General features: G+C 40.1%; 1 protein-coding gene across 3 annotated transcripts in view; it reads left to right on the top strand.

Moving 5' to 3' along the window:
* Positions 1 to 20,309, top strand: part of SCARB1 (scavenger receptor class B member 1) — a 140,515-nt gene extending 120,206 nt beyond the window's left edge. Inside the window, exons 11-13 of one of the 3 annotated variants that reach the window (XM_089653708.1) lie at positions 5,523 to 5,669; positions 12,564 to 12,686; positions 17,572 to 20,309. In XM_089653708.1, coding sequence (XP_089509834.1) covers positions 5,523 to 5,669; positions 12,564 to 12,686 — 270 coding nt within the window. In that variant the 3' untranslated portion in view covers positions 17,572 to 20,309. Of the gene's footprint in view, positions 1 to 5,522; positions 5,670 to 12,563; positions 12,698 to 17,571 lie in introns of all 3 variants that reach the window. The other 2 variants (XM_089653709.1, XM_089653710.1) reach the window with 2 other exon arrangements.
* The last annotated feature ends 2,858 nt before the right edge of the window (positions 20,310 to 23,167 follow it).

Genomic DNA, 23,167 nt, shown 5'->3' with positions numbered 1-23,167 from the left:
CCGGAGATGTGAGCAGGCACCATAGGAAGCAATGTTTTTTTTCACATGTCATGCTGATTTTGAATGCGATTCAAACAGTGCCAGTTTGCATCCAATCTGCATTATTGTAAAGTGTTGGAGGTTACATTTCAGGTTAACCGTTAAGAGAGTATCTAGTCTAGCTACACGTAAAATACATGTGGCAAGTTTTCTTGTACATTGCACCTGAAAACTCATCTTGTGTCATGCAGAGTTTGCTAGTGTGCTGAATGTAGCAACATAACCCAATGTACATGAATACTCTCCTGTTAAAAACCCCATTTTTCTTAATTTTATAATATGGTGCACAAGATGGGGTTTCATGTACATATGGTTATGCTGCTGCCTATACTGGATAGTAGCAAAAAATATAGATCTCTAAATACTTGTGTGTCCTTTAATGTATTACAAAAAAAGACTTCACTAGAAGCCAAAAATCTCATTGCATGCAAGCAACTTCCATGCCAAAAACAACCAAACTAAATAAACTGCTTCCAGTCACTTTTTGTTTTACACTCATGTCTTCCCATAACAAAGACAGTAAAGTGTCTGCAGTGATAATGACAGGGAGTGCATGTCCTACATATTCACAATGTTTTAAAACTAATGGTGCTGAAATACATTGTGGCAGGCCTAGCACAGTCACATCTGGTGAGTATAGAAAAAAGGGGCTTCACTTTTCTTTAGGGTTTGCCAGTCTACTTTCATTTTGTGTAAATAAATAAATAAAAGTTCAGACTGGCATGGTTCTCATTTATACATGCTTCCACCACTGAGCTGAATTTCCCAGATCACACAGACTACCAGCAGAAATGCAGTTTTAAGCAGTAGTTGCCTGGTGGAGATCTCAATTTTCAGTTTCTACAGGAATGTAGATTTAATTTAACCTAATCTTTAGCGTTCAGCATTCTTACGCCATGTAACCCGTGATAACATGTACAACCTCAAATCCAAAAAAATCTACATAAAAACAGAATGCAATGATTTGCAAGTTTCATAAACCAATCTTATTTACAATAGAAAACCAATCAAATGTTTAAACTGAGAAAATGTATAATTTTAAAATATAAAAATAAGGTAATTTTGATACTGATGGCAGCAACATGTCTCAAAGTTGGGACAGGGCCATGTTTACTACGGTGTAGCTTTCTCTCTTCTAACTACTCTGTAAATGCCTGGGAACTGAGGAGACAAGTTTCTGGAGTTTTTGGAGACGAATGTTCTATTTTTGCCTGATTTATATATAGAATTTTAACTGCTCAGCAGTCTTGGGTCTTGTATTTTTTTTTTTTGTCAAGAGCTGCAAAATGTTTTCAATTGGTGAAAGGTCTGGACTGCAGGCAGGCCAGGTAAAGCAGTATAGTCAATGCGTTTTTTTTTTTTTTTTTTCTTGGGCTGTACTTCTATAGATCAGATGTGCAATCCGTTCTGCACTCCTGTGACCTGTTTTCAGCCAACTGCAGGCTAATATCTGCTGTCGGCTGATGACACAGAGCTGGCTCTGGAAAGATCCCGACCATATGGTCGGGATCCACCCAGCAGCCTGGACTGGCAACTAGTTCAGCCTCTCTGCGATCTGCTGAGAGCCTGAGCCAGCAGCTAACCCCTTCACAGGACAGCCCAACAGGACAGCGCATCAATGCTGCATCCACCTACACATCAGTATTTGTTTGCTAGAAAATTATTCAGAACCCACAAATAATATGAAGTGGAGAAAATAATTATTTGATCCCCTGCAGATTTTGTAAGTTGGCCCACTTAAAAATCATAGACCCTACATTTCTTTGTATCATAGGTGTATTTTAAATGATCAGAATATTTAACCAAAAATCCAGAAAAAACACATGATACAAATGTTATAAACTGAGTTGCTGTTTAGTGAGTAAAATAAGTATTTGGTCCTCTACTAACCAACAATAATTCTGGCTCCCACAGACTGGCTATATGCTCATGCGGTACACAGTTTAGTCCTGTTAATTTTAAGATGCTCCTAATGACACCTTGGTATGTGTATAAGACACATGTCCACAGAATCTTTCTTCCATTCAAATGCCCATTCCATCATGGGCAAGACCAAGGAGCTGTCAAAGGGACAAGATTGTAGACCTGCACAAGGCTGGAATGGGCTACAAGACTATCGGCAGGAAGCTTGGTGAGCAGGAGACAGCTGTTGGAGCGATTTGTTCACAAATGGAAGAAATACAAAATAACCAATCGCCCTCAGTCTGGAGCGCCATGCAAGATTTTACCTCCTGGGGTAAGGATGATCATGAGACGTGAGGGATCAGCCCAGAACTACATGGGAGAAGCTTGTGAATGATCTCAAGGCAGTTGGGTTCACAGTCGCCAAACAAATCATTGGTAACACAATATGATGCCATGGATTAAAATCCTGCAGCGCCCACAAGGTCTCCCTGTTCAAGAAGACGTGTACAAGCCCATCTGAGGTTTGACAATGAACATCTAAATGATTCAGAGAAGGATTGGGAGAAAGTGCTGTGGTCAGATGACAGCAAAATTGAGCTTTTTGGCATTACCTTGACTCGCTGTGTTTGGGGGGGGAAGGAAAATGCTGACTGTGACTGTAAGAACACCATCCTGTCAGTCAAGCACAGAGGTGGAAACCTTATTCTTTGGGGCTGTTTCTCTGCTAAAGGTACAGGCCAACTTTACCGCATTGAGGGGTCCGTGGACAGCGCCAACTATTGTAAAATCTTGGATGAGTACCTTCTTCCCTCAGCCAGAACACTGATGATGAGTTGTGGATGACAATGACCCAAAAAAATACCACCAAGGCAACAAAGGAGTGGCTCAAGAAGAAGTACATTAAGTTCATCATCAGAGGCCTAGCTAGTCTCCAGACCTTAATCTTATATAAAATTTATGGAGGGAGCTGAAACGTCGAGTTGCCAAGCGACAGCCAAGAAACATTAAGGATTTAGAAAAGATAGTTGCTTACCAGATTTGCACACATCTCGAGGGATTTTGGTCTACTCTTCAAGAAATGTCTTGTCTCCGTATTGGAGAAACCCTTTTTGGCAAGCAAAAAGTCATGTTGTGCTTGGCGATCAAATACTTAATTTATCCACTGAACTTCAACTCCATTTATGACATTTGTATCGTGTCGGGGGGGATTTTTGGTTGATATTCTATCATTTTTCTTATAGGTGTATTTTAAATGATACACTTCATTTCTTTGTAAGTGGGCAAACCTTCAAAATCTTCAGAGGATCAAATACCGTATTTTTCCCACTTCCGCGGAATTGTCCTTCCTTTTAGTGTGGGCACCCGGCTGTGACAGCCGGATGTCCACTGCGCATGCGCGAGAAGCGCTGCACTTTGTGAATGGTCTGGTGTCTTCTGGGACACATGACAGGTTCCAGAAGATGCCGGACCATTCACAAAGCGCAGCGCTTTTCGCGCACGTGCAGTGGGCACACGGCTGTCACAGGCGGGTGCCCACATTAAAGATGCCGGCGCCGGAAAACTGTACAGTGCTGGACTGAGGAACAGGTAAGGTTTTGCTGCAGAGAAGAGTTGAGCGGACAGCTCGGTATTCTGATGCTGCAGGAATACCGGACCGGCTGCTCCATAAGACGCACTGACATTTTCCCCTTTTTTTTTGGGAGCGAAAAATACGGTAATAATTTTCCCCACTGTATACACTATATTGCCCAAAGTATTGGGATACCTGTCTTTACATGCACATTAACTTTTAATGGCATTCCAGCCTTGGTCTGTAGGGTTCAATATTTAGTTGGCCCACCCTTTGCAGCTCCAACAGCTTCAACTCTTCTGGGAAGGCTGTGCACAAGGTTTACGAGTGTCTATGGGAATGTTTGACCATTCTTCCCGAACTGCATTTCTGAGGTCAGGCACTGATGTCAGATGAGAAGGCCTAGCTTACAGTCTGCGCTCTAATTAATCACAAAGGTGTTCCCAAAAGGTTGAGGTCAGGACTCTGTGTAGGCCAGTCAAGTTCCTCCACCACAAATTCGCTCATCCATGTCTTTATGGACCTTGCATTGTGCACTGGTGCGCAATCCTGTTGGAAAAGGTAGGGGCCATCCCCAAACTGTTCCCACAAATTTAGGAGCATGAATTTGTCCAAAATGTCTTGGTTCCAGTGAAGAGAGCTCTTAAGGCGTCAGCATACCAAGGGGCCAAGCCCATCCCAACCCCTGAAAAACAAACCCACATCCTAATCTCCACTTCACCAAACTTTACACTAGGTACAATGCAGTCAGGCAAGGACTGTTCTCCTGGCGACCTCCAAACCCAGACACGTCTGTCGGATTGCTAGACAGAGAAGCGTGATTAGTCACTCCAGAGAACACGCCTCCATTACTCTAGCGTCCAGTGGCAGCGTGCTTTACACCACTGCATTCGACACCTTGCATTGCACTTAGTGATGAAAGGTTGCGCACTGTGCACTTCAGCATGCGCTGATCCCACTCTTGTCATTTTACGTGGCCTACCACTTTGTGGCTGAGTTGCTGTTCCCAGTTGCTTCCACTTTGTTATAATACCACGAACAGATGACCGTGGAATATTTTGGTAGCAAGGAAATTTCATGGATGGACTTAATGCTAAGATGGAAACCTTATCATGGTATCACGCTTGAATTCACTGATCACGAGTGGGACTCCCATATATACACGTGTGGTGTGTGTTCTCACTGTTTTTGCTTAGCGGTTTTTCGAAGGCAAATGCTTTGTGTGCACTAAAATTCCTTAAAGTGCATTTTTCCCCAAACACAATACCCAATTTTTGGTAATTTTAAAAAAGATGGTGTTACACAGAGTAAATGGATATCTAACCTCTCAAGCTCATGGAATGGCGACAAACTACGTCACCACAGGTGATGCTTTAAAAACCTTTACAGGTTACCATTTTACAGTTAGAGGAGTCTGGCCCCTCCTGCCACCTGTAAAAGCCATGCAGCAGCTAGGATGAGTTAAAAGCTGGATGCCAGCTTGAAAAAAAAACCAATACCGGGATGATGCATGTAGCTTCAGTCATCATTTTGGTACAACCACTGAAAATCAAATGACGTACATGTGCGTCACTTAACTCCAAATCACATACGTACATGTATATGTAATTTTGTCTTTCAGTGGATAATGTGTGTTTTTTTTTTTTTTTTTTTAAACACCAGGACTCTACTACAAAGTCATGCTGTTATCATAGATGCAGTATGCGGTTTCGTTGTTCTGCTGAAATATGTAAGGCCTTCTCTCAAAACATTTTGATATGTGTTTCTATTGTGCATAAAATATGGGTCTGAGCTTTGCAAATCATTGCATTCTGTTTTTATGTAGCGTCCCAACTCTTTTGGAGTTTAGGTTAAGCTAGAAACATTTTATATTAAAACCCAATGCAGAAACCTAGTTTTGGACACTATTGTCCATACTAATGTGTTCCTCCAAACACTGCCTAGTAGCCTATATTTTTTTATATACTATGAAATTAATTTGATGTATTTTGCTTCCTCTCCCTTGCAGAGCGGGTATATTGATGGTTCTGTGTATAATACCTACTACAACACCCTGATTGTTCTCCCTATAGTCATGGAATATCTGCAGTACATCCTCATTGCCTTGGGACTCTGTTTTATTCTCGTAGCTGCTGTTATTCCATTTGTTAATCAGGTAGGAAATTCTGATAACCTCTCTCTCAATTATAACCTTGCAATCAATTGTTTATTATATGACATTTTTTATGTAGGTTTCCAATCTATGAGCATATGGCAGAACTCAAAGAAAGAGAAATGCAATAAACAAAGAGCTGTGCCAAATTGTAAAATCGTTTAATTGTAAATAGTTTAGAAAGGCTAATTACCATTTTCAGTCTTTTAATAATGAGGAATGGTTAGTACGCCTGCAAGGTTTCATTGCCTTCTTTGTCAAGCTAAAGAAATTTGCTGTAGGTTCCTATTCTGGTGACACCCTTTTACACCCTGACATGCAAGGTGTCATCCACACTCAGGAAGTGTAGGGAAATCTCCACTGTGCCAGTACAGAAGGCAGTAATATCCTCACAGATCTGAATCTTCCCTGATGTAATTGTGATTTTTGCCTCTGTTGCAAAATCCAGTGACAGGGAGACGGAAGGTGATGGGAATACAGGAATAAATATATTTACACACACACCCCTACCTGGTGTATATTTGGTAGATACTAGACTAGAAGGGTACTTTTCCTTAAGACATTAAACCATGAAACATTTTTTGGTCTTTAGGGGCTACGAAGTGTGGATACATGGCTAGAAATTCCGAACACCAGCTGCAAAAAAACACATTTCCAAACTTTCAGCAGATGGTAGTCTGTTTTTGTTCTCCTATTTGTCAGACCTTTAAATGCTGTGTTCTAATAGTACTAAATTGTAGCCTGTCTGTGATGGATCAGCTGTCATTCTGATTAGGTGATTCCGTCCAAGAACTGCTAGGACACAGGACAAAGGTATTATAGCTAGGCATTGCACCCAAGACTCAGGTGACGCTAGCTTAGATGCAGAACTGAAACTGTTTATTGAATAGAAATACAGATTTTTTTTCTTATAGGGTTCTCCCCCCCCCCCCCCCCCCCTCCCAGGCACAAACCAAAGAATGGAACCCTCTCAGATGCCAGGGCCATGGTCAATAGGCAAGAGGCTAGCCTGCAGTCCCCTCCAAAAACTCCTGTCCTGGTTGGGTCCGTCACATTTTTCCCACCTCAAGTCAACTAGCTAAGTCCCAGACCTCCACCTGGTCTGGACATGTGCTAGTTGGGCAGAATGAACCTAGAGTCTATGCAATCTCCATTCTTGGCCGCAGGGAAGAGTTGAGCGGCAGAGGTTGTGATCCCTCTGTCTGGCTGCCAGCGCTTCAGCTGGGAGGTCTTTACTGTTCTGGGGCTCAGTCTGTTGCTGGAGAGAGGAGCAGAGTGCCTCAACTCCCTGAAGCCGTGAAGACATGGTAGGTGCTGGACAGAGGCCAGTGATGCTCTGCCCTGTTGCCAGCGCTTCAGCTGGGGACCCCACATCCTCCACTCTGGCTGACTGTTGGGAAGGGAGGATGACCACCTCCTCTCCTTGACTGTGGACTTGCCGCTGGGGAGGGAGGATGTCTGCCTCCCCTCCCTGGTCCTTGAACTGCCGCTGGGTGGGTGAGCCAGCTGCTTCATCTCCCAGACTCCCGCTGTGGAGTGAGGACTACTTCCTGCGCTCCCGACACTGCCACTGGGGAGGGAAAACCGCTTCCTCCGTGCTGGTTCACTGTTTGGGCAGGAAGATGACCACCTCCTCTCCTGGTCTGTGGATCTGCTGCTGGGGAGGGAGGACGACCACCTCCCCTCCCTGGAACCAGTGTGGGGAAGGGCTCTTGGACCCCCTTTTCTGTTGCCAGCGCTTCTGCTGGGACTCATTGAGGCAGAGTACCGCTCGTCTCTGCCCACAGCCATCACTTCAGCTGGAGCTAGGATTTCCAGTGTATCCCCTGTTGGGGAGAAGGACTGCCCACCCTGGCGGTACTCCACCCTGATGCCAGCTCTTCCACTGGGAAACTAAATGAAAATTCGGTGGCCTTACACAAATCTTTCAGGGCCACTGATTGTTATAGGCAGAGGTCAGCAGCGTTCCGCCTTGATGCCCGCTCTTCTGCTGAAAGCTCACTGGGTGGTTGTTCCTCAGCAGAAAAGTCTGTTGAATCCCCAGTCTCTAGAATTGCTGAAAATTCAAGGCACGAGCTGGTGGCACTTGGGTGCAGTGCCAACACTTCGTTGGGTAACTCATAATCCATAACATCCTTGGGTGCTGGGGCATACTGTTGAGCCTCATCAGTCCTTTTTTTCATATTTTTTTTTTTTTTCCAGCTCCCATTCTTGTGCAACTATAAAATCCAAGCTCACTGGGAAGTTCCAACTCCCTAAAATCTCAGATGTCCTCCCATCTTTACTCTGCTGCACTAACAAAATGTGGATCCTGAAGCATATCAAATATAAATCCTGGGCCTCAATAGTCCTAGCCTTCTAGGGGATTGCTGTTCTTTAGTGACAGACAAACTTGAATAGCATACCATTGCAGCGCCCGATAACGATCATCCAGCACCATTTCTGTCTGGACCAGCGTATACAGCTCTATCATCCATTCCTCCCGAGGATGCTCTCCAAGGAAAGGTGTATGCAAGTTTAACTGCAGTCAGTACATATCCAGGGATGTAGGGAGAATCTTTCCATAATAGTCTTTCTCACTTTGGGAGAGCCTCCATCCAGATCTTCTGGCTGATCACGTTTCTCAATTCAAGCATGTCCAGGCTCTCCATACTGGGCAATAATCTCTTGTATTCGCCACTGGAACTGGCGACTGGCTCCTGAAACATTTCTAAAATATCACCCGACACTGGGTCCCAGTGGTGGTTTGGACTGCCTGTAGGGAGGAAGTGCATCTCACTGCTGCCACCAAATGTGACAGACGATCTGTCACACAGATTGGGTGATTCTGTCAGAACTGCTACCTTCCTGGGACACAGGACCAATGTATTCTAGCTGGGCATCGCACCCAAGACTAGGCAACACTCGCTTAGGTTCAGAACTGTAACTGTTGAACAGAAATACAGATTTTTATACACTTCAGGAATAGGGGTAGTCTCCACATGAACAATAAAACAAATCTTACACATTAACATAAACCTAAACACAGAAACATCCCATAATGAACAGTATAAGTATTCTCCTGCGCTCCACAGACTGCCTAAATAGAGCTAGCCGCTAACATCTACACCCTATACCATGGGACAAACAAGATAAAATGTCAAATGTTGGATGAAGCGCTCTGCTGTAATAGTGCTATGTACAAAACCAAGATATTATACACATATATAAAATATAAAGACAAAAGTGACTAGTGCTTAATAATTAATATAAAACCAGTCTGCCCCCAAGTGGCTAAAACTGGTTATACATGTGCACACACAACTGAATAAAAAGTGACCAAGTGCTAAATTACATAAATAGAAATAAAATCACAGTGAATCATTTCAGAAAGTGCCAAGTGTTTAAATAACAATCAATATACATATATTATTTCTTCACATTATAGTATAATCATGTGTAAAAATCATGCTATCACTCTAAGTGCTTCTTCATCCAAATAGTGCTCAGATCAAGGTGGCACTCCAGTGAATAAATCCAAAAAATCCAGAGTGCCTCCTTACCTCCAACATTCGACCCCTAAAGGTCACAGATCACTTATTTAAATGATGTTCCAAAAACGACACCAGGATATAGCTTGCCCCACGACTCAAAATCTTAATATGAGATGCCTTTTTCCACTGAAAAGGGTTCTTTCATTCCACTGAGGCATCCTCTAGCAGATCCATTCTTTTGTCTCAAGTCTTGGAGCCCAGAACCTTCACAATGATGACGCACCCTCACTGCACAGAGTGGGGAGGATGTCTTCTGCAGAAGCTGCTCACAACAGCCCGGTCAGAAATGGGAGAGATGGAACTGGGGGAGATGTTGTCCTCCTTAGGACAAGGAATATCTGTCTGGCAATTCCTTGATCTTGTTACTTCACCAAAAATCCTGCGGGGTATCAGCTTGGAAACACTTAGTATGGCAATCCAAGATAGCAAGCACTGACGTGAAAAGCCTGACCGCCTCAGTGGAATGAAAGAACCCTTTTCAGTGGAAAAAGGCATCTCGTATATTAAGATTTTGAGTCTTAGGGCACGCTATATCTTGGTGTCATTTTTCGAACATCCCATAATAATTTGGTAACAAGGTGATGTGAACATACTAATCACATCTCCAGGAGGACTAGCAGACAGGCAAACAATATGTGACTCAATTAACAATGGGAATGCACACCTAGGAGGCACACTGTGGTTGAAAGACAGTATACACTTAACGGATTAGAGAAAGAGTCCTTGGCATCAGGTTTGCTTTTGCGCTGATTATATCAACATCTGCTTAGTGTCTCTGTGCCCAAACCAGCATTGACTTCTTCAACCCCCCCTTCATAGACTCAGACTGAGAACTGGAGGACCAGGATACAAATTTGGGGTCTCTGTGTGTTTCGGGGTCACATGAACTTGAATGTGACGTAAACTACTCCAAAGGTCCCCAAGGCACACAGCAAAGAATGGATCCCCCTCAGATGCCAGGGCCATGGTCAGTAGGCAAGAGGCTAGCCTGCATTCCCCTCAAAAAGCCCCTGTCCCGATTTGGGTCCATTACACTCTCTAAATAGTCATTTTATAGAATACAAACTGGTAAAAATAACTTGTCTTAGATATTAATCAGATTTTTACTAAATGGGTTTTTTAAAGACACTTATACAATAAAGTGTTTTCACTTTGTAAAAACTGATCTATTTATATTAGATGAGTTTGTTTCAATGAGCTGTTGTATGTAACGTTTCTGTCACACATCACATCATTCTTCATTTTCTATTGTTCTAATCACTGTATAGCTGTGTTGTCTTGCTCGTATGTATGTTGTGTTCTTGATGGTGTTACTATTCTATGTGCAAAGAAGGCTGACCTTTGTGTACTTCATGCTTGATTTACATTTCTTGCACAGCACAGAATGAAAATTTTCAACCAGTTTACTAAATTTACTAATGTTGTTCTAGATGCATTGCAGTTGATCTATTCCTTTACACAAGGCAATTGCATAGATTATAGTTTAAATATAATTTAATTTCTGATTATTCATTTGAACAAAATCCTAGTAAACAAAATCCTATTGTATGTATGTATGTATTGATAGCATTTTGGTTCCCTCATTCCAATGTTGTAGAGTTGTTTTCGAATGCTGCCTAGTACCAGCTCTTGTAAGTACCTACATTTTAGAACAGATACCTTTTTATCACCGTGTCTGGTACAATTAACAAATTAGTCTTTTTCTGTGGTCTTCTTTGTAAGTGAGACACAAAGAACACTCTAAAACTGTTAAGTTAGTAGACCGCCCACTATGGGAAAAGCCTAAAATGAAGTAGGTCCAAAAGTATTAGTAGTCATGTGTATTGTAAACTGCAAAGATGAGTAGGCATGATCTACTTAAGAAGCAAATTCAGTTATTGTTCTCACGTGTGCACATAAATGCAATGGAATAGTGCAGTAATCTCTTAAAGTGTATCTAAATCAATTTTTTTTTTTTTTTTTTTTTTGGACAGTGATAAAGGGTTAGTCACCACAATAAATGTATTGATTTAACAGCAGGTGTTCTATTATCTCATTGGGACTGAAAATAAGGGGAACACCCCAAATTTTAGTTGTTACCAAAACAGGAATAGAAGGGAAATCTCACAATGGGAACATTTGTTCTAGTGACAACTGTCTAAGGGGGCATTTCCCTCGCTTTCAAAACAAAAAGCAACTGAATTCCACTGGTACTTTACAGGAAACATATATGTTACCACTTTGTTCATAAAATCATAATTTTATTGTTAGCCATTATACCTTGATATGTTTCAATCAGATGATACCAGGGATAGCTAATCTGTTGTCACAGCATTTCAGTTGCTCTTCAGGGATTGGTGGGTTGAATATATAATGTGTACTACAAACCATACAAATAAATCGGCCACATGTTTGAAAATAAGGTGCAGGAAGACCCCTTATACCCCACCACCAGCTGACAAGTGGTCTTGTCCAACAAGAGCCCACAGGAACAGCTTGTGTTAGACATCCATTATGAAATTGGTGTAATATCAGCGCTTACTTAATGTATTGGGGATCCCCTTTTAAAGCTACACATGATAACATAATTGCTTTCCCCGAGTTTAGTATGAGTATCCTTTTTATGGGTTATTCTGCTAAAAATATGATTTTATGAAAAGTTGTAACATGTTTGTAAAAATCCCAGTAGAGTTTAGTTGCTTTTTGTGTGTAGTGGAAGATGTCGGCACAAACTGGTGTGCCCTCTTCTTCTTCTAAAGTGGAGGAAAAACTTAAAAGTAAAGGTTTCCTGTTGTGTCTACAGGACAGAAAGTGAACAGAAATCTCACCAATAAGACATGGACAAGGGGGCTTTTGTTTTGGATTCACTTTAACTAGATGGATATCTATCTAATTTATAGCAGATTTTAATACTGTTCTCATTGGCACATAAATACAAATTTACATCTTGTTTTGGTAAGTAAAATGCACAAGGGTATACTCATGTATACAGGCCAGCTGTTGAGAGCTTTGTATTGATGCTAGCTTTTTTGGTAACAGCAGTTTGCTAAACACCCAAACTTTTTTTTTTTTCCTAAATTTTGTATAATTTTTGTTTTGGAGGCAGTTTATAGCCCTTTTTTTGCTATGTTCAACATCGCAAAATGCTGACCTCTTTCACACCTCCGTTGGCCAATGCCAAGCTTTAAAAACTGGCATATAATGTGAATGTGTTTTTTTTTTAAAAAATATATATATTAATTTTAATTAAATTATAGAATTCAGAACCGTATTTTAACTCCATTTCTGGCAGAGATGAGGTTCCTTTTTTTAAAAAAAGTGTTTTTTACAGTTTGTTTCTTTTACCCTTCATTTGAAATGATGAACCAGCGTAATTATTTTTTAGGAAAAGGTCATCTTATTTTGGAGTAGTAATAAAAAGTTTGATGAAAATCATGAGATCAGTAAAGCCCAAACAGAAAAGTTGACTTCTTCTAATGGAGCAGTACTACTGGAAGCAAAATTATAGGTGCGTACAAGGTAAAAATATAAAAAGGAGAAACTTTTTTTTATATATATATATATATATTATGTACATTGGGATGGTTTTATTACACAATTGAAATAACTTTCTAAAATATTTTATGTATAAGCTATTTTTTAATGGTAATCAATGGAGATGCTAGTAGGAAAAGGCATCCACTACTAATTATTTTTAATTCTAGGTTTTTGCATGCCTTTAGAATTTACTACTGACCCAATGCATGGATACTGTACAGTACTGTCTGAAACAGTTGAATGGCAAATAGGGGTACAGGCCCATAATTCAAAACAAATGAGTATCTAATTCGAATGCCTATTTACTAATGAGAGGTGAAAAATGTCACGCATTAACAGCAATCTTTTGGGCTTTGACATAAGAGTTGAAGTGGGCCTTGCGATAACCTAGATGGTGGGTTAACTTGAAGCATATTCCTATAGTTAATGCACCAGGGGGCTCTTGACATAATCGGGATCATGAAAGTTCACTCACTATAGGAATCTGGCTATCGGTTTTGGGAGGGCCTAAAGCTGTACCTCCATGGTTGCATACATCCATAAGACATGGAGTCCATAGAGATTTAAAATACTGGATTTCTACTTTATTGTTCTACAGCGACATCTGCTTTATAAAGCCAGCTGTCATGCTAAAACATCTTAGGTGAGATGTTGACCTATACAGAAGACAACTTGGAAGTGGTTAGTAGGCCTTGCTGTGGGAACACTACGAATTTACCTTTTGTGATGTTCACTTCCAAAGTGTAATGTGAATATACGGCTTAAAGTGTAATTCCACTTTTGCAACCAAAGAGAACACCTACTTTATATATAGGCATCTCTATGATTAAGCCCTATTCTGTGACACATTAGTGGGGGTGGCCCTAGGGCAGGGACTACTATTGTGTTGCTTGTGTTTGCTCTTTGGAATAAAGTTGGACTGTAGTGACATAATTGTACAGTGGTCTCTCATTCCTTCCTTCCTTGGAGCTTGGACTGCTCTGATGGTTCCCGGTCACCTGGTGTTCAGGTGGCCATAGGAAGGTCTGGCTTCAGAGCGGAAACAAATGTGTCGTGTCATCTGAAGTTTTCCTCTGCTGTGAAGAGAGGGGCTTGGACGTTAATGTTTACCCTAAATAACCCTATGTGTTGTCATGGCAAATCTCATCAGTTGTGTACTAGATCTGAATACAGTCTGTCTTAACAGACAAAGATCTAGAAGCTGGGCTTCTGCAAAGAGGAAAAGCCTGTGTGTCCTTCATTGTCAGTAGGGACAGATTGCAAGCTGAACTGAACAATTTGAAATTGGAGAAAATGCAGTATGCTTGAGATTTGTTCCAAACACGTAGAACAATTTATTTTTTTTATTTTTTTTTGGACAGCTGACTGCATCAACACAACAGATGTCGATGCAGCGATTCCTCCCACTGTGTCTTTATATTCTGATAGGGGGACTCCTCCCTCCCCCATCAAAATACACGGATCAGAACTTGCAACTATTGACTGCAGGCGCTGATCAGATGCTGGTTTTCTGGCATGTCCCTTCGACAAAAGCCAGTTATTAGACTAGCTTATGTCAGATAGACATCTGTACACAGTGACCAAAAGTCTTTTCAGCCAGTATGTACCCAGCTTTAGAATAATTTGTGATTTTAATTTCTGGGTTTACTGTATGAGTAGGAACACATAGTGGGGTTTTCTCAAATTTGACAGCAAAAATGGGAATACACTTTAAACTTCCAAATATGGAATCTATGTACTCCATAACCACTTTCAATGCATTAAAGCAGTCTAAACAGGCTGCTACGTGTTTTGAGTAGTGACAACTTGGGACTAGGTGGGCTGCAGTAGCAAAAATATTCATGTTGCTTAACTAAAAATTTGATTTACACTCACTGGCCACTTTATTTAGGTACACCTGTGCATTTGCTTAGTAACACAAATTGCTAACCTGCCAATGCATTTAGTCATCTAGACTTGGTGAAGTTCAAACTGAGCATCCGAATGGGGAAGAAAGGGGATTTAAGTGATATTTTGAGTGTGGCATGGTTGTTGGTGCCAAGTGGGCTGGGTTAAGTATTTCAAAAACTGCTTATCTACTGGGATTTTCACACACAACCATCTCTGGGGTTTACAGAGAATGGGCCAAAAAAGAGAAAATATCCAGTTAGTGGTAGTTGTGTGGATGAAAATGCCTTGATGTCAGAGGAGAATGGGCAGACTGTAACGAGTGGTTATTTGAGTAACTGTTGCCGGTCTCCTCTTGAACCAACGAACGTACGCAGAATACCATCTCTAGTATCAACAGTTCAGGCTGGTGGTGATGTAATGGTGTGGGGAATATTTTCTTGGCACTAGCAAGGTGTTACCTAATTGGCCAGTGAGTGTAGATTAACCTACAAGTTAACATTTATTACTTTAGGAAGGAATAGCTACAAACGTCTGTATTCATTTTGACTGTTGGTCATTACTGAATAAGGCTCTACACCAAGTTTGCAAGCTGAGATTTGCCAATATTTTTTGTATATCTGGGTGGAATTGAACAAAATCTTTATGGTAAATGTGCATGTACTAATGTTTTGTCTCATGAAAAAACCCTCAAATACAGAAAGATACTTGTTGTTCCTACAAGTTCCCAACTTCCTCTAGTGAGCTGTGTCACGTACCTGACCGGAAGCTGCAATAGAGAGAGGGCTCCCCTTACGGCTAAGTGCAGTGCGCCCCTGGAGGTGGAAACAGGAGGTGCAGTGCCCAAAGCATGAGTTGCTAGTGGTGTTGCTGCTTGGAGATGCCTGATGAGATGGAACCTGTGGGTGCTCCGGTTGCAGGAGGAGTTTCTTCAGAGAACACGTGGATCCTGGAGGATGGGTAGAGTAGTCAGTAGCTAGAGCCAGGATCAATATGGAACAGCAGACAAGAGCAACATCAGAATCAAGCCGGGGTCATACAGAGAGCAGCAGCAGACAGGAGCAAGGTCAGGAGCAAGCCGGGGTCATACACCATGCAAGCAGACAGGAATAAGGTCAGGATCAAGCCGGGTCGGTAATGGGTAATCCGCAGTAAACTCGGGAATAGGAGGGGCTGACGATAATCCAGCAATCGCTGAGCAGAGCTGCAGTCCTTATAAAGGCCACTGAGTGTCAGCAATTCGTGCACCCTGCGTGTGCCGGTGCGTTTTCGTGCATAGGAATGCACGATTACATGTCGCCTGCCTATGTGCATGCACACTTTTGTGCAAATTGGCGTGGCCATATTGCACATTGGCGCATTTGCCCGGGCTTCCTCTTCTTTTCCTCTGACAAGCTGTCTGTGCTACCCTGAATCACAGGTGGAGGTGTCTCTCCTGCTGGCCTACAGCGCACCTCCCTCTACTCATCTCCACAACAGGAGGGGGAGGTGTTCTTTAGTATAGAACTCTGCAAGGGCTGATGGCACTAATACTCTTGATTTCAGTACATCAGAGGCATTGTGTTGGGTTGTCAACTCACTACAGAAAAAAAGAAATTGCTTTTACCCCCCCCCCCATACAAACTTTACGCTAAATGGATTAAACAAAGGTTGTATGCATCTGCATGAATGCTATGTTATGACTGATGGTAATCTATTAATATACTAACACATTAAAACACATTAACCATTAAATGTGTTGCATTGTCACTTGTTTCATGATCATGTATTCCATTTTTTTTTTTTCCCCCCATGCAACATGTTTGTACTCTGTGCCATTCACTACCATAGATACCACACCATTGTTCCAATACAAGACCAATGCGGTTTCTTTTTTGTCTTAATAAAAATGTATTATGTGCATTTTTTTTTAACTTGGTAAACCTCTAAACGTTTATCTAACATTCTTATGGCAGGGAATGAAACGATTGCCATGTGAACACCACAAAGGCAAATACTATACTGATGCTGTTACATATATAGACAACATATTAAACATAATCACTGCATTTTTTTTTAATACAAATAATAAAATGGCCAAATGAAAACTTTGTTCAACAGAATGTTAGTGTTTTTATAACAAGTAAAATCTTTCACTTGCCATATTACACATGAACAAATCTCCAACCAAACAAGCAACCACTGTTAGAGTGCAACGCCAGCCAAAATGTTTTTTCTTGTTTTGGTTAAGGTTGGGAAGGGTAACAACCTCAGTGGGCTTTTGTTTGCCTTTTTGAGTTTTGTCCTACATTCCTGTCCCACTTGGTGTTGCAAATGAAACTGAAATCAACGGTCTTTAACAGCAATAATACATATTTTTTTTTTCTCTTTAGTATGGTGGAGCAAGACTGGAACCTCTTATCCGCTATATATTGTGGTCTGTCTTTGGTGATTTTTCCCTCTCATCCTGTTTAAGGGACAACTTTGTCATTGGAATTGAAATGAGGGAAAATATCAACAGAGCCATAGACCTGGCAGAGAATCAATCCTTCCCAATATACCCAAAACTAAAAAATGTCCTGCAACTGTCTAATTCACAACGGCACATTTAGACCCCTCTATCACTATGGAAGAGTTTATAGGTAGGGAGTGCACTGACCGCTTCCTTTAAGGGCCTGGGGAGGATGGGTTTCCATTGGAGGTATACAAACATGCAGAGGTAATTTGTCCACATGTTAATTTTTAATGCTGCCTTAAACTGTCAGTGACTGTCTACCTCTGACTAAAGCCCTCACTGTGTTACTCCTGAAGCTGGGAAAATCCCCTAAAGACCCCAATTCTTATCACCCTATTTCACTGTTTCAGTCTGACATTAAAATCCTAGCAAAAAAAATTGTGGTTGTAGCTGCGCTTGGATATTCTGTGTCCTTTTTATTGCTCACGTGTGGTTTTTTGGTTTTTTTTTTTTTTTTTTTTCTTTCTTTAATTAGAAACCGGAAAATATCTTGCAAGATCCAGGTGAAACAACCAAATCGGATCAAGATACTGAAGCTGCAAAACTTCTTGAAGAGCCAGATCTTTCACCTCAAACCTGATATATCGCCTTGCCAACTTTAATGGATCTTTTTAGGAGTCCCCTCTTGCGGAGACATCTTTTAATCACTTAAGCTACCTGCTGGGTTCCAGTTGCCGCTGGATAAGGGGGATGAGGTGTCTGCAGAAAAGCACTTTTAAATCTCTTAAAAGAGGAAAAGCAAAACCCCACCACAGTGCCTGAAGAATCTGTGTTTTGAGACTGACTTTGGATGACACTGTAAATGCCATTCACACACGAGAAGCTAGAACACTACGAAACTAGAATAATGTTCTCCACAATGGGATGATATACTTGGGTACAACCAGCTATTGTAGTGTGTGGTTGCTAGTGTCTTTCAGGGTTCTTCTACTTCCAGAGGGGAGGGTTCACAATTTAAAGCACAGTTCTTCATTTAAATGTATTTAAGCATCCCAGGTATATATGATTACAGTCTAGTACTTGTTTTGGCATTGGAAATGTGCAGATAAAATTGTTTCCTGTGCATTGACTTTCAGTGACGTTAATGGAATCCACAGTAATCTTTGTTCATCTATGCTTCAGTATACTGCAGTATAATTAAAGCCATTAAAAAAAAAAAAAAAAAGTTGTAGGGCCAAGCTAGTACAATTAAAGCCACTCAAATATGTGCATTATGTAATACTGAGATACCTAAAATGACCAAAGTTGCATTGTTTTAAAGGGTATTATCCAGTTTACAGTGTTGCAGAACATTCCACATTTATAGTATTAAGTGATTTATCAGTGATTTCAATGATTCACACAACTTTCACCCAAGATGCACATTTCTAAATTTAATGTGACTCTAGTAAAAGATGTGTGAATCCTTTGGTGAAAGCACTTATAAATGGATCCCAGTATCATTTGGGCTTTAAGCTATGGAAAGACCAGCCCTGCAATGCTGGAAAGTGTCATCTTGCAGCACATTGTAGGATAAGACTTATTTAATAAACCACTTGAAGTATTTTAAATGATTAATTTATTGCAGGAGCCATAGGCTAAAATGCCTGAGTGGGCTATGATGCAGAATCTTCTAGCAAAGCACACTTACTGCACCATAACTTGATATTTAGCCTTTGCCCTTTACTAAGTGTTAACTGGAGTGGAAGAAATAAACACTGATCTTTTGTGTCATGTTTACGAAGTTTTCTAGGCACTTAAAGCTTGTTCTGTAGGCTCATTCCTTCTGTCCCATATTGTCTGTCAATGCTTTCTTTTTTTTCTTTTCTTTTAATTCCTTTCATTTTCTTTCTTTTTTTTTTTTTTTTCCCTTATGGTGTTGGTATAAAATCCAGTAAATGGTTTCATTTTAATGTATTTCCTTATGAGACCGCTCCTTTTTTTTTTTTTTTTTTAATCCGATTTTCTTAAGCAATAATTCTGAAGTATACAACTCAGGGTGATAAATGTGCCAAAATCCTTAAGCTGTACCTGATGTACATACCTTTATGAAATACGTTTGCCATAGTTGTGTATGGGTGCTAACCTTCCAGTGACGTCATTGGTTAGGGGTTTGGCATAAACAATGCATTGATTGCAAAATTAAATTCACCTTTTGAAACCATCATCTGAAAATCCCCTTTTTGTTTCTATAAAGCTCCACGCCACTGCCTTGATCACTCATCTTTTCTTGCCTAGCAGTATGAAACGGTATAATGCTTCCCACTTATGCCTTGCATCACAAGACATCAGTGTCGAGGACAAGCAGCCGGAAGGAATAGAATTTTGAGCATGACTATAATCAAGGCTTTGGAGATGTAATTTTCTTTGCAAGATTCCCTAATCTCCTACAGCTTTATCTCACTGTTTGTGTGGTTTTTTTTTTTTTGGTTTTTTTTTTTTTGTCTCTAATGGTTTATAGAACTCAAGAGTTCTTTTTTTCCTGCTAGATGTTTCAAACCGCCAATGTCTACTCAAGGGTGAAAAAACAACTTTGACCTGGATTCAAATTATCTCAACTGTTTTGTTTTTGTTTTTGTTTTTTTCCCCCCTTTTTTCTGTGTTGTATACACTGTACCATGTCAGCAGTCAACTACTGTGCTCATAACTAAATTGAGTCCTGGTGCCTTTTTTAATATCTTTCTGAAAGTAATTTTTGTAAATTGTAGGTGCTGTAAATTATATCGCTGTAATTCAAACGTGTATATGTGATGACTGAAAATATTGTGTTTACAAATAGATTTTATGGAGTAAACTGTCTCCCCACTTTGTTTATAAAATGTAACTATTCAAATCACACCAGGGTTTTTGCTACCCTTTTATAGCTGTTCATGTACAAAATCAATATTTTCTAGTTCAGATCAAAATAAATATTTTCTAGTTCAGATCAATATTGACCAACATGGTTGTATATGCTTCTTGTCTACCAAAGAAACCTGTGTAATCTTCACACTTCTGGAAAGGCAATCTACAAGTGCTAGCATGCTGTCACCTTCTACTGTCAGCATTGCTGGAAACCGTTCTAGAACACAAAACAGTCTCCTTTAAACTGTTGTATTTGTAAAGGTGTTATACATTTCTCACAACCCTTCTGTTTTTGTAATTTTTATTCGCATCTGTATTAATATCATGGTCTAAATAGAATATAAACAATTCAGAGAAATTTATAATTATAAAATTCTGACTTTGTAACAATGCCTAGTGTTTGCGCTTGTTTTAGTTTCCTTTTTTTGTTTTGTTTTTTTTATGTAAATGAACCAATCCATATCATGGTAAGAAATTGTGAGTTTCTCAATATCATTGAATGATCACAATGAACTTTTGACAGAACATGTAAAGTCTTTCATAAACACAATCCTTAACCACTTCAATACTGGGCACCCCTTCCTATCCAAACCAATTTTCAGCTTTCAGTGCTCTCATACCTTGTGTATAGTCTCATTCAAATACATTTTTTACCACGAAACATAGCCTTCTTTTGGTGGTATTTAATCACAACTAGGTTTGTTTTTATGTTTGCGATTTATTTTCTTCATAAATTTAGGGCAAATTTTATACTGCTACGTATCTCTGGTAAAAACAACCCAAATTAGTGTATATTTAGTCTGAAAGTTTTTTTTTTCCGCCCACGAACTATGCTACGTAGCAGTAAAAATGTATCAATCCTAATGTACTTAGGCTCTTACTCTTGAGGCTCTTAAATGTGAGGACAATACAAATACCCCCCCAAATTACCCTTTTTTTTGCAAAGTAGACAGTCCAAGGTATTTTAGTAAGAGGGGATTGTGAGCTTTTTTTTTTTTTTTTTACACAATTGTCATATTAAGTTATTTATTATTCATGGCATAGTCATACTTACAATTACACCCCAAAATAAATATTGCTACTTGTCCTGCGTATGGTGATACCACGTGTGAGACTTTTTCACAGCCTGGCCATGTAGAGGCCCAACATCCAAGTAGCACCTTCAGGGGTATAAATTACACTTTTAATTTTCTGACTACCTATCACATTTTTGAAAGGCCTGGAGCACCAGGACAGTGGAAATGCTTACCAAATGATCCCCAAACACCTCAACGTATATTCATATTTTTTTTTTTTTTTTTATTTAAAATACTCATGTTTTATTAAAGCTTTACAATACAAAGGAAAATCATAAATTACACAGGTCTGCGAAAATTTTTTTTTCCAAGAGCTGTTTTGGTTATTCCACATAATCTTTGTTTTTTGGTGCGCTGAATCTGAAAATGACCTCCATTTTGTCATAGGACATTGCGTTTCCTGACAATTTAGGTAACTATGTTAAATAATTGTCTCATGTACTGTCCCCCACTATAATGCACAGCGTTGAGCAAACCATTTGGCACTATATAAATACTGTATAATAATAAATAAGGCAATACCTCAAAATAAACTTATAAAATTAAAGTTTTATTACAATGTTTTTTTTCATGAAAATCCTCTTTTGAACTGAAATGAGCTCACCTACACACATTAAACTTGATTCGTCTTCCCTGTGAAGCTCCTCTTAGTGCATTTACGCTTGTAGTAGCATCTGGAATGTCTGTCTGAAGCATTCAACAGTAGTCTGCCATCATTGTAATGCTCCATTTTCCCTGGTATCTCCTTTCCATCTCTTTAATGTCGTGGTGGAATCGTTCACCTTGTTCCTCACTCACAGCTCGCAAATTTTCAGGAAAGTAGTCAAGGTGGGACTGGAGGAAATGCACTTTCAAACTCATCAGTCAACGTAAAGCTTGAAATGCTTTCAGCATTCGTCCAATCTTTTTGGAGTGAGGATCTTTGTTATTGCCTAAAAATTTCTGTACAACTTCTTTAAATGCAATCCACCCTTTTTGAGGATCCGTCATGGTATTGACAAACTCTTGATCAACTATAAGCCTTCTAATGTCTGGCCCGACTAACACACCTTCCTTCAATTTTGCCTCCGACAGGCCTGGAAACTTGGTGACTAAGTATTTGAAGCATTCTCCATCTCTTGGAAGTGATTTTACGAATTGCTTCATCAATCCCAATTTTATGTGGAGAGGTGGTAGAAGAACTTTATGGGAGGGTACCAAAGTTTCTCGGAGGACATTTTTTTTCACTGACTGTTAGCACCCTCGGCTGCCAACTCTTCTTGGTCCAGTGATTTTGTTGGTCTCTACTGTCCCATAGACACAGAAAACAAGGGTATTTGGTATCCCATAAAAGAGATTTGTGAAAAGAGATTCACAAGAAAGCGGCTACATTATGGACAGAATGCGATACTCAGAAAAATTTCCAAAAATTATGCTTTATTACACATTAATTATTGACAATCGGGCAATCGCCCTGGTTTACCATCACCTCAGTATGAGACAATACACAGACCTAAAACCATTTAAAATCACACCAAGACCGGTCTGGATATATATGTGCTGCAAAGGCTATAACAACCATAGTCTAGAGCATTTGCAGCACCGCACATTGGTTCCACTCCCTGTAGGAGGTGTGTTTCGAAAAATTGTACCATAGGTATATAATATCACATGCTATGCATATAAGCAAATACAGCTACCACTTGGAGAGAAGCATAACCCTAAGCCTATAAAAGGCAATGTGGGTAAAAAAAATTGAATGAAAAAAAGGGGGGATAAACCCCAGCAATATAATTATGGATTCATGCAGTACAACCCTATAAAAGCACATGTGGTTGGGGCCCATCTACCCATGGTAGACGCAAATAATTGCAAAGATTCTTAAAGATGAAAGAGTCCCTGTTGATGTCTTGATGGAGAGATGAATACAAATAGCAGAGGCCTGCTTTATATGGTTTCTTCACCACAACATGTGGACTGCAAACCACTTTAATATTTGAAATAGAATGAGGCCCAATGTATCTTCCGTCTGTTGCAATATATGTTGTATGCCTTGCATTTCCCCATCCTGAAATAAGACAAATAATATGAGGATAGTCACTCTGGGTACTCTCACTCTGATGTATATATAGTATAAGTAACAAGAAGCCTTCTTCGTTAATCTTGTAACAGTCCACTCACCACCTGTGCCAT

The sequence above is a fragment of the Staurois parvus genome, unplaced genomic scaffold (assembly GCF_062004578.1).
Source record: "Staurois parvus isolate SC_StPar_1 unplaced genomic scaffold, SC_StPar_1.0 ptg000719l, whole genome shotgun sequence".
Lineage (NCBI taxonomy): Eukaryota > Metazoa > Chordata > Amphibia > Anura > Ranidae > Staurois > Staurois parvus.
This window is presented reverse-complemented; position numbering and strand designations above follow the sequence as displayed.